Source organism: Syngnathus typhle, linkage group LG3 (assembly GCF_033458585.1).
Source record: "Syngnathus typhle isolate RoL2023-S1 ecotype Sweden linkage group LG3, RoL_Styp_1.0, whole genome shotgun sequence".
In the NCBI taxonomy this organism is placed as follows: domain Eukaryota; kingdom Metazoa; phylum Chordata; class Actinopteri; order Syngnathiformes; family Syngnathidae; genus Syngnathus; species Syngnathus typhle.
In genome coordinates, this window is record NC_083740.1 from 10,533,924 (window position 1) to 10,546,069 (window position 12,146).

General features: G+C 39.3%; 3 protein-coding genes across 3 annotated transcripts; 2 read left to right on the plus strand and 1 right to left on the minus strand.

Annotated features, from left to right (window-relative positions):
* Positions 1-576: 576 nt before the first annotated feature.
* Positions 577-3,718, minus strand: LOC133151729 (ras-related protein Rab-40C-like). The gene is made up of 6 exons (XM_061275002.1): positions 3,565-3,718; positions 3,423-3,483; positions 3,282-3,342; positions 2,806-2,883; positions 2,371-2,593; positions 577-2,271 (listed from the first exon to the last, which is right to left on the minus strand). The coding sequence occupies exons 1-6, from the start codon at positions 3,716-3,718 to the stop codon at positions 1,967-1,969; spliced, it is 882 nt and encodes a 293-aa protein (XP_061130986.1). The 3' UTR covers positions 577-1,966.
* Positions 3,719-4,169: 451 nt separating this feature from the next.
* Positions 4,170-6,976, plus strand: zp3c (zona pellucida glycoprotein 3c). Its single transcript, XM_061275001.1, has 8 exons — positions 4,170-4,962; positions 5,049-5,155; positions 5,637-5,740; positions 5,989-6,166; positions 6,235-6,352; positions 6,443-6,531; positions 6,606-6,676; positions 6,799-6,976. Exons 1-8 carry the CDS (start codon positions 4,414-4,416, stop codon positions 6,954-6,956), a joined length of 1,374 nt encoding a protein of 457 aa, XP_061130985.1. The 5' UTR covers positions 4,170-4,413; the 3' UTR covers positions 6,957-6,976.
* Positions 6,977-9,196: 2,220 nt separating this feature from the next.
* Positions 9,197-11,749, plus strand: LOC133151203 (calcium homeostasis modulator protein 1). The gene is made up of 3 exons (XM_061274022.1): positions 9,197-9,325; positions 9,748-10,335; positions 10,944-11,749. Exons 2-3 carry the CDS (start codon positions 9,790-9,792, stop codon positions 11,451-11,453), a joined length of 1,056 nt encoding a protein of 351 aa, XP_061130006.1. The 5' UTR covers positions 9,197-9,325; positions 9,748-9,789; the 3' UTR covers positions 11,454-11,749.
* The last annotated feature ends 397 nt before the right edge of the window (positions 11,750-12,146 follow it).

Genomic DNA, 12,146 nt, shown 5'->3' on the forward strand with positions numbered 1-12,146 from the left:
AAAAGTGTCCAGACAATTTATTGCGGTGTCGTCTGCAAACAGCCAATCAACTTTTTTGATCACTCAAGTGGAAGTTTCAGCTTATTTGGCACGTTGTGTGGTTAATACAACTATTGTGCAATAAAGTTTGGAAACATTGACAAATGATGGCAGTGAGGAATTAATCTTGCAACATGTGCATCAACATGTTAGGAATTCCAGTTGAATACAACGTTATTAAAAATGCCATTTGTTAAAAAATACGTGCCTTCCCATGCGTCCAGACTTTAGGGACAGCCTTTGCATTGTCCCGATTCCGCTGCGAGACGCTGAGAAGCTGCCCCCCAAATCTTTTCATGACCAGTGACCCCGTAACCTTTGGGTGACTTTTGACCGCTGCATTCATTTTCCGGTTATCCAAAAATGGCCAAGACAACGTTAATCAATTCAACACCCCCTCTGGGTTTGAAGGTTCCTCAGCACCGCTGGCCCCTCAACACACAAAGGAAAGCAAACATATTCCCACAATGACCTTGATAAATGTTTGAATAAAGGTGGTGCAAAAAACATGGCAAATGATACACAGGGAAACAAAGATAGCTTTTAACCTTTTATTTGTCAAGGGAGTCTTAGTTTTCAATGCAGCCGGATGAGAAGGGGAATCATTGGTTCTCATCCAAGTCTTTACAACACAGCTACGTCAAAAACATCAACAGATTGTGCTTGAGAGTTTAGTTGGTCAATTAAGTCCAATGCACTGGTCTCAGTAGAGCGCAGTTACATTAAAAAAAGAGGCAGCAGCAGAAAATGTGCACAATTTTAATTCCTATCATATCACCACACATTTAAGTATTATTGGGAAGGTAACATCATGACTGAATTCAAATGGCAGACATTTATGCAGATTACAAAGTCGCTTGTAGAAAAGTTGTGATGAAGCATTTCGTGCTCTTACTGAGCTTTGGCTGTAAACTTGACATTTTACACCTTTTGTCAATTCTTTGACTGGTTACAAAGTGAAGGGTGCTAAATGTCACCAGGAACCGTGCACTGCTTGTCATGTGCCTACTTTCAAAGAGGCTGAAAGAAGGTCAAATAAGCAAATACTTGAGGCAGCGACAAAACATTCCACTGGTCCTCCATGGCCACAGAAAGGTAGCAGGTTACTGAAATCTTTACATTCATAAATACACAGCATGTTTACAAAAAATCTAAAAGCAAAAAAAAAATTTACAATTTTACTATCACAGTAAAAAACCTGTACATTTAGCTTGTACTTTTCCTCATCAGCACCACATAATTTCTAAAATTTTTAATGTAAAATATAATTTCACTTAATGGGCTAAAAGGCCAAAACAAAACATCCAATAAAGGATGAAACAGAAGCAGCAGATTAGGACAGAGAAAACGACATTACAAAACCGAAACAGAGCAATGCTGGTTTTAGAGGGCAATTTTGCTCACCTCTGTGCAGTTTATTGACCGCACCTTCCCCTGATATAAAAACGAAAGGAGTCACATTTCAAATGCAACGAAGCGTTAACCACAGATTTGAAAAAAAATAAAATAAATTAGACGAGTCTTCCTAAGGTGTCAAGTCCCAACAGGTACTTATGGCTGACACGTTAATTAATACAAATTTAATTTTAAATATAAGGCTAAACAAATAAAACAATTCAAATAAACTAAACTGAAGACCCCTTCCTTTTGTAGTGTCGGACGGTGAGTCACAATCCACAACTTAACTATCGGTTCAATGTTTTGATCAACTCGATCTTCTTTAATAAAAGTGGGGACAAAACAACCTCCAAAAATGGCACCAGCAAGTGCATTAAAAAGAAACAATAGTAATCCACCGGATTAGGCCAAAGTAAATTCAAGGTAGCATAACGTTTTTGTCTAGGTATCTTATTTCCAATTGCTGTGGCCTCGAGAGGCCTCTTGGAGCAGCGACACCCAAATACACAGGTTTCAGTGCACGCTTTCACTACGATATCTTACAGTTGCCCTTGGACGATGAGGACGGAGAGGTTTTTGGCGAACTCTGTGCGGGCCTGAAGGACTTGGAGCGCTTGATACTGTTGGCCTTGCTTCCAGCACTCGTGACGCCCGTGGCGGCACTGTTAGCGACCGAGTAGGAGCGCCCGTGCATCATGACCGCATTCATGCCGTTAGCCATGGAGAATGACTTGAGGTGGGATTTAATGGCCACGGGGAGAGGCAACTTGTCGATAAGGTGCACGGGCGTGCAGGAGACGATGGAACGGCAGCACAGATCTTGGAGGCTAAAAACTGCAGTAAAATTGTGAGTATGAATTTTATTCCCTGGTTTTGTGTGCAATCTAAAGCTAAACTCATTGTGCAATCTTTTTTCAAACGCAATGAGCTCACCTCTGTTGGGCCTCCAGAACTTCTCCATCCCGTGCCTCATCAGCACGATGCGTGAGAGTTCGGTGAAAGACTCGATGACATTGAAGTTGCACAGAGGGCTGACCTCAAAGAAAGTCATGTTGTTTTTCTCGGCATAAGCCCTTGCTTGCTCTGTTGGAACCTGCCGCTTGAAAGCCAAGTGAAGTCGGTTGCCAACCAAGATCCTGGGCACACCAGGGGCATGCTGAAAAACGTAAAAAAGAAAGTGTTTATTTATTTATTTTCCTTTACTGTGTAGAAATTGTGACATGCAATACAATAGAATTTTATTTATATAGCGCATTTTACTACAGCAAAAACAGCAATTTTAGCAAAAAGTACTAAATCGCTGAAAAGTTGGACATGCACATTATCTTTTGTTTTGAGTTGTGGATTTCTTAAGACTAAAACACTGACCTCATCAATTTCTCGAATCCAGCGGTCAATGCCATCGAATGACCAGCTATTAGTGATGTCATAAACAAGGAGGATGCCCTGTAGGGTAAAAATCTTTATGAGCACAGGTACACAATTGTTGGGACTCCTCTGCTGATGAAAGACAAACACTGATTGCTAAAAACAACCTTAAAACTGAAAACAAAAATAATAAGTTCTCCAAAATGCACCTAGTGAAAATTAGGTATTTTTTTGTTTCTGTGGTCAAACAGATTCACAATATTAATTCAAATAAAAAAAAAGACATGGACAAAAACAATGGACCACAAAAACAAAATAAGCATGTTTTTGATGGCCCAATTATCATTACATTTTTAAATTATTTTTGTCTGTTTCAAGTTATTTTAGCAATTATTGTGGGATTTTACCAATTAACAGAGGGTTATAATTGTGTCCAAGTGTTTATGGCAACACAACAAATAATCAGTAATGCTCACCTGTGCTCCTCTTGAATAAGATCTAAAGATGGTGCAAAATCGGCCCTGACCAGATGTATCCCTGAAAGAGAACCACATAAAGTATGCTGTTGTTTTTCACCCTACAGATATTTTGTAGCCATCACTCCAACTCCCATTTACCATAACTCTAATTTCACTCTTCTTCCATCCAGCAGTATTGTCGTTGTCTTGTAATCTATTCCTAAAATATCACATAATTCAGATCACTTGATGTTAGCCAGTTTGACGCATTTTAAAATATAAACCCACAAGAGCAACTCACCACTGCTGTAGGCAAAGGGAGACTCGACCGAGCCGTCCTGTAAACTGTCCAAAATTTCTCCCTTCCCGACGTCACTGTCTCCCACCAAGAGAAATTTAAGGAGATAATCGTAACTCTTGACAGGACTACTCTGGCTGCCCATCATCCCACGCATTGAGGCCGGGGCTCCCGGGGAGCTGGTGAAGCTCCGCCACGCTTTTGCTAGTTATGGCAAGGGACAATCAGGCGGCCCCAACAAGTAACTAGAACTACCCGTTTCTTAGCGCTTGCAAGATACACTGTGCTAATCGCACTCGCAAATATATTACCATTTGATCAAACTCGGGAAATTATACAAAATTAGTAATACGCACCACCACACACACCGACGTCGAGGCGTCAAAACAACCAAAACATTAGCTTAGCCACAGTAGCTGCCGTGTTAGCAAAAACGCCTGCTCCAACCTTTACCAGATTCAGATCACATAAAGTCTAAAGTTGTCTCCAAATACAAAGCAATATGCTTAAGCCCGTGGAACATTATATTAACTTAACAGATGGCAAGTTAGAGAATGAAGCACTTAAGCGCGCACGGCTTCCGTAAGGACGCTGTTGGATTTTTCCGGGTATGACGTCATCGAAACGCAACGTCCTCAATATAAAATAGAAATGTAAAATCCTCTTTACAAAACACACATCTTAAATTGTATAAAAATAATTCAAGATCATAATCATTTTTAAATTTGTTCAAAACACATGGCTTTGAAAAACATAAATACCTCTCATTGATTGCGCTCTTAGCTAATTCACTCCAGGTGTCAAACTGATCAGTAGAGGTAAGCGCAGCAAGAGCATTAAGGTGCTCAGAAAATGGGGTTGATGCGGATGTGGGCTTTCTTGCTTCTCATTTACTTTGCCAACTCTAATCCACTGGAAAGTGTGCCAGAATATGAAGATGCAGAATTAGAATGGGAGAGTTTGCATCCAGAGCTGGAGAGCGAGATGGATAAAGTTCCTCCAGGCCTTAAATCCAGATCATCCATGTTTCCTGACAGATTGCCCAAGAGTAAATCCTCACAACCTGTCATGTCTTCATGGCATAGAATTGTCTCTTTCTCGCAGGATCCAAAAGAGCTATTTATTCCAGAAAAAGGTGTTAGACCTCTCCCGGATTCGGTCAAGAAAATGCTCCTTGCACCACCTCCCACTGTTGCCTCAATTGGTGGCGCAGCCAAATCTAAGCTTGTTGAGGTCTTGTGCCACATTGACCGCATGTACGTGAAAGTAAGCAAGGAGCTTTTCTCAACGAGAGATGCATTCAAAGACTTGAAACTTGGCAAGTGTCCTGTAAACGAAGGCACTTCGGAACATTATTTCCTTCTGTACCTTCTGAATGCTGACTGTGGATTCGAGAGAGAGGTTGGATTATGTCAAGTTTATTTTATTTTATTACATTGTTTTGCCATTTGGCAAACCCACATCTTGTAAAAATGTCTGTGTCCTAGAGTACTGATGACCATTTGTTCATTAGTATTGTACTCCACTACAAGCCAACTACTCCAGTTGTTCGAGAGATGCCATTTGATGTCCTCTTGCAGTGCAAATACCCAAGGTAAAAACACGTTATATTTTTCCATACATAATGCTAATTGGGATTATTGCATTGTTAAAACTGCGAGCTAGAGCTATGAATATCACCAAACAAATATTTGGACCTGGCAATTTGGCCTTTGAAAATACTGCAGCGTTCAAAAAGGGTCAGTGAACGTACCGTGAAACTATGCTTTTAGAAAAAGTTACTTGGCGAACTCCAATGTTGATTATCATTGAGCTTTTGCCACCCTTTGAAAAATAATTGAAGAATCAAATCTTGACTTCTAATTTTGAAACTAATAATCTTTCAAGTTCTTGTGTATTATGTAATAATGTGATGAGATAATTTGGTTTCACCGTCATAACGACCGTCCGAGGGAAGTAGTAACTCGAAAGTGGCTCACGACAAAAATGAGTCTGACACCCCTAGCGTCATTACAACACGCTAATCTATTATTTAAAACATTCCATTAAAGTGGACTATTTTTGTCCTGTTGCAGGCATTTCCACTCATTCCATCCTGGTATCTTTATCAAATTGAGAAGGGGCACGGTTTACAAACCACTGCGATCAAAATATGCTTACGTCATCACTCCACAAGATGGTATGATTTTTCAAGAAGTATTGCATGTTGCCAAGATTATCTGGTATGACAAATGTTGACATTGCTTTTAAGACATTTTATACATATTGCTAGAAATGAGTTATTCCTGTTCAAATGATTGTGCAACCACTAGATTTGTCACTTTGCATTGACTTAACTTAAAAACTGCATTCATAATACGAGATAAATAAGTGGTAAATTTGTAATTTACACGATTCTTTACCAATTCACCCTTCTTGAATTATCAGCTTCAGGAAATGAAGTTGTTGGTGATAAAACGTTCATCCTGGGGCAGCCGATGTACTTTGTGGTGAAACGAGCAGACGACGCTTCTTCGGACCAGAGGCTTTACATCAACAAATGTTTTATGACTCCTCGCCAAGATCCTTACTCTGAACCAAAATATACAGTTATTGACAACCAAGGGTAAGACATTTAACTAGGTCAAAAGCAATATGGCACAGTTCATCACTAATTTCTTTCCATTTTTTCAGTTGTATGATTGATAGTATGGTGACAAAACAGTCCGCGTTTCTCAAGGGCCCCTTAAACATTCAAAAATTCTCAGTGAGTGCCTTCATTTTCAAAGACACGGCTGTTTCTTCATCATCGGTACGCTCAGTGCAATGCACTACAAACTAGATAACGTGGGATATACGTATCTGTTGCACTAACCGCTTTTAAAAAAATATATCTTTTCAGCAACTCTATCTGCACTGTGAATTCTCCATGGGTGATCCAACACCAACGTCAAGCTTAAAGGCTTGCAATTATCATCGAGCAACCAAAAAGTGAGTCAACTGTGACACACTAGATTATAGCAGTTTAAAAGTGCTCTTGGTTAGTGAAATCTTCTGTTGTTCAGATGGAAAGAGTTGCATGGCAATGACCGCGTGTGTGCCTGCTGTGAATCCTCCTGCTTGCCACTATCGAGAGGTGCAGTTTGCTTAAACCATTTTTTTTCTATGTCATGAAGCATAAGCAAATGTTTTAATTGTTAAAAATATATGGAACAGAAAATTTAATGCAATCATCTGAGTGAATTATCTTTGCAACAGCGTCTGTCAACATGGTCTCAAGTCCGTCTTGGAAGGTCAGCTTCAAAGATGAGGATGGAAAGCCGGACTTTGAGCTGCAGCCGAAATCTGCACTCTGGGGAGCCCCCAGCTTTGAGGACATGACTGAACATAGTGACTTCCTTAGCTATTGGGAGTAATTATTGAATGTCTTGTAAATAAAACCGCCCCACCTCTTCTGTGTTGTGCTGCAGTCACTATCCACCTATGTGAAACGATTATTATTGTTGATACAGTTTGGTGCATGAATCAGGTACAGTAGTATCTGCCTTTCTTGGCATCGCATACTTAAAATGTATGCATGTTTTTGTACGTGCACTAATTCACCACAAGAGGGTGGAAGAGATTCACAGTTTTGAAAAGACCCGATGCGGCAGGGACGGTCCACACAGCAGAGCATTGTATAGATCAGGGGTTTTCAACTGGTTTTGGCCAATTATAAACAAGGAGCAACTCTTGGACCACTGCTTAGGCGGAATATTTCATTTCGTACCAAAGAAGGATAGACTTATACAGGCTGTTTATTTGCCTCCGTATGTCAATTTTGGCAATCTCTGCTACATTTGACATAATTTGGATGGGTAAATGATTCACAAAATAAGCTTGAAAATGAATAAAATCTAAATAATTTTATTTTTACAAATGTTACCATTATTTTCAATTTCCAATTTCGCGGACCACCTGCAGTACCACTACAGACCACTAAAGGCAGCAGAACACCTGTTGACAATCGCATCTATGAAAAATATCAGGGCCTCCTGCACAAAAATACCAATATATCTACTTGTAATGAGTATAAAACAATAAAACTTGGGGAAAATCCGTGACTTAACTAAAAATCGATCATTCATTTTTGTAAGCAAATATTTTGTAAGTGAAGTCCACAAAGTACAGAAGAGATCAATACTTGCCATTTTGCGACATCATTAATGAAAAGGGAAGTTAATTGTATTTGAAAGAGGTCAAAGAAAGGTGTCACAAAAGTTAGCAGAGTTGACTTTTGGAATAGGCTCCATGCATGTCATCATCTGCATCAGGAGACTGTCAGTGGCACTTATTTTGAATTCTATTCTCCACTCCGTTTAATTTGACCCCAGACATCCTGCTCTGGAATCAGGTCAGCAACTTGCTTGTTCAAAAGTGCACACTCAGAGCTGCACAAATGAGGCGGGGTCAACAAGACAAAGACCTCATTGTCATCTACAAAATGAATATCCACAGTTCTCTTTTGCTTGTCATCAGGTCATAAATTGGCAGATGAAATTGTCTTGCTCCTTGGGGTTGTCTCTTGGATACTTGAGTAGGCCAAATGTGACCACAAACAGAAGTTGCTTTCTTTGCATGTCTGGCCCTCCTTGCAAATCACACATGATGCAGTTTTTATTTATTCTTCACAAAGTGCACTATTTACTTAAGTCGATCTATTTTCCGTACAGCTTATTCTGACTTTGGGCAAAAGGTCAAACACAGGGCTAATATAAAACTACCAAATTAGATAAATGGTAATGACAATGTGGCATACTATTTCCACAGCAAGGTGACTCAAAGAAAGAGAGAGGAAAAATCTGACTTACTAAATCTGATGTAAATCTTAAAGTATGTGCACCTCCAAGACACATTTCCTCATCTCACACCTTCTAGTAATACTGTCGAAATAGTTTTGATGTAAGTAACAAGACTTAACTTAAGTAGCCTCGGAACTTGCGTGCTATTTTAGATTGAACTTTGTTAAGGACTTATCTCCTGTGACTCTTTCCTGTTTAAGATGTACAAAAAAACCACAGCAACATCTTAGTGTAAAGTGATCTAACGCATACGTATACAGTGGGCCGACATATCAATGAGCAGATCTCAAAGTGTAAATAACTGATCTGAAAGATTACACGCAAGGCCACAGGGCAAGACACGATCCAAAAAGGACGTGGAAATGTAAAAGTCCCCCCTTTGCCTTCTATTTGATTGTTGATTTGAAATTCTAGGACTGCTTTTGTGCAATGTATTTTTGGACAATTTCAAACAATGCTTATTTGTATTTGCAGGAAGCTAAGCCTTGTCTGTTCTGTGTAAATAATCTTTCTCTCTTGGCTATCGAACACATTTTTTTCTCAAACAAAGCCACAGACATTTGAATGCTTTGTGAACATTTTTGCATGTCTCAGTTGCTCTGAATCCTTGACACATACACAAATAGACTACTACAATATAAGAACAAATAATTAAACTCTCAAATTGCCGTGTAAGTGTGTGATGAGAAATATTGTCTTTTTTTCAAGTCATACAATATGTGGTGAAGGAGAATCTTTTGTGACGTCACCATCAGCCCAGGTGCTTGCGAGGGGCGGGACCGAATAACCAACAATGTGGTGGACTGAACAATCCTACAGAAGGTTTGAGAAGCACTGTTCCATCAGTCTGAGACACAACGTGTAAACAGACCAAAAGGATTGCAAATGACTTCAAATGGGCAATTAAATGTGTGCGATTTCCATCTCTTCCATCTTTAAAGCAAGTAAGTGCTGCTATTTGCGTTCATTTTGTGCTCAAAATGGATCCACTTAAAGCCTATTTTCCGTAGTCTGTCTCACATTGAGCCTGAAGAACATAGGGTGAGGCTTTCCAGGCCAAACCACATCAAGTGTTGATGATTTTATCATCACTTAATAGCGCTTAAGGCTGAATATAACTTTAGGCTGTGTCTGCTCAATCTTTACTGTTCAATTTCAACTCAACTGTAACAGATTTTAGACAATTATCAACGGAAAATCACTGACATTTACAATTACAATAAACTTGCAGCAAAGCCATCACGGTAGTATTGATCGCCATAGAACTTGTGTTTATAACCCATTAAAGAGTTCATAAGACAGCTCATATGACCTTTTTTTTGTATCACCCATTTTTAAGAGAACTGTTTACATCCTCATTTCACAGATTGTATCACTTTGGAGCTGAGGCCTTGATATACACGCAAAGATGGATAAATTGCGTATGATGTTCCAGTTCCTTCAGTCCAACCAGGAATCCTTTATGAATGGCATCTGTGGTATCATGGCCCTAGCCAGTGCACAAATGTACTCTGCCTTTGAGTTCAGCTGCCCGTGTATTCCGGAGTACAACTACAGCTATGGGATCGGGCTTCTGATCATCCCACCTCTTTGGTTTTTCTTATTAGGATTTGTATTGAACAATAATGTGTCTGTGCTAGCAGAAGAATGGAGACGACCTACAGGAGAGAGAACGAAAGACCCGTCAATCCTTCGTTACATGTTCTGTTCAATCGCACAGAGATCTCTGATAGCGCCCGTCGTTTGGGTATCAGTGACTCTCATGGATGGCAAGAGCTTCCTCTGTGCTTTCAGCATCAATTTGGATATTGAAAAGTTTGGGAATTTTAGTTTCATCAAGGGGATGTCCGAGGCAGAGAGGATAAAACTGCTGGCAAAGATTCCATGTAAAGACTTGTTTGAGTATCAGGAAGTGAGAGTAGCGGCATCCCGATACATCAAGTGCATATCACAGGTATGCAGATCTTATTTTTCTTTTCTTCATAATTTTATGGATGTTAACATGATGGCTAGTTTTTTACTTTAGGGGACTCTTGTAAGACAAACTATTACTTCCTTAAATATTATTTTTCCGCATATTATCCTTTTATTTTATTTATTTACTTTTTTACATTTTATTTACTTTTATTATCAATTTACTTTATTTTATATATTTATACATTTTATTTTTTAACATCATGAGCTGATATTGGCCATCCAAGATAATGTTACAAGGTTGTTGGCCCAATGTTGGAAACATCTTCATTAAGTTTATATGATAACTAAAAAACAAGCCTCCATTTTATTATTCATGTAACTGAGGCCTCTTTCCATCCATCCAAAACACCCACTCTGTTTTTCTTTTTTTGTGTGCTTTGATGCCCTGAAGGGAATGTTATGATTTTAAAAGAAAGATAGAAACACATTTGAATGGGTCAGCATAAAATGATGATTCTTTCACGAGCAGTTATGAATCATCCTCATTATCAGAAACATTAAGATGCCAACTGGATGACAGCTCTTTACATACTTTAGATAACGTGAAGACTCAACCTTTGACTAATGCAAGTGTGTTTCCCACAGGCTTGCGGCTGGATGTTTTTACTCACGATGACCTTCACGGCATTCCTCATTCGTGCTATTCGACCTTGCTTTACTCAGGCTGCTTTCCTCAAAACCAAATACTGGTCTCATTATATCGACATTGAGCGTAAGATGTTTGATGAGACCTGTAAAGAGCATGCCAAGAGCTTTGCCAAGGTATGCATCTATCAGTACTTTGAAAATATTAGTGGAGAGATGCGCAACTTGCATCATCACTCCAGCAAGAATGACAGCGACGATGAAGATGATGATAAGAGAAGGAACGAGGAAGACAAGCTCTTGGGTATAAGGGTCCAGGATGACATGAATAAAGCTTTGTGCAACTGGCATACTTGCAAACCAGCTCTTGCACTGAGAAAAGAGCAAGTACATGGCCAAAACAATGACATACTGCATCAAGAAGGCAGTGGAGCAGCAAATGGCTTTGCAAATGGACACACCCATAATGTGGAAAAAAAGGAATGGGCGGTGTATTACAGTAAAGTCTGACCTCAAAGGGACAAAGGACTACATGTTTGAAATGCCTTTGGTTTCCAGAGAGTATCAGAATTAAGTTCATATGTAGTGACTTCATTTGCAGGATGTTAACAGACTTGTGTAATATTTTGTTCATACTTAATGCAAGCCAATGGAAAAGCAATGTACACAGTCTGTGTGTGTGTGTGTGTGTGTGCGCGTGTGCGTGCGTGTGTGTGCGTGTAAAAATGAAACTTGCTTATTGTGTACAATGACATGCATGTGGAGCATAGCACATTAAAAATGACAAACATATTGTTAAATAAATAACTGGCAGCATCAATCATAACTGAGCATCTGGTGGTGTGTGTTATTGTGGTATTGCACATTTTGTACGTTGTGTCAGTGTGGGTTGGTAGAGTTCTTTATAAATTTGGCATACATATGATGCATTACATACAGAGATATTACAATTACTATACTCATAAAATGTTTAAATGTATAGTCCAACTACCGTAATTTTCGGACTATAAGTCGCGTTTTTTTTCATAGTTTGGGTGGGGGGGGGCGACTTATACTCAGGAGCGACTTATATACATATATATGTTTTTTTTCACTTTTTTGGGCCTTTTATGGCTGGTGCGACTTATACTCCGGTGCGACTTATAGTCCAAAAATTACGGTAAGTAAATGATGCCTTAAGTATTAGCAAAACTATCATGTCTT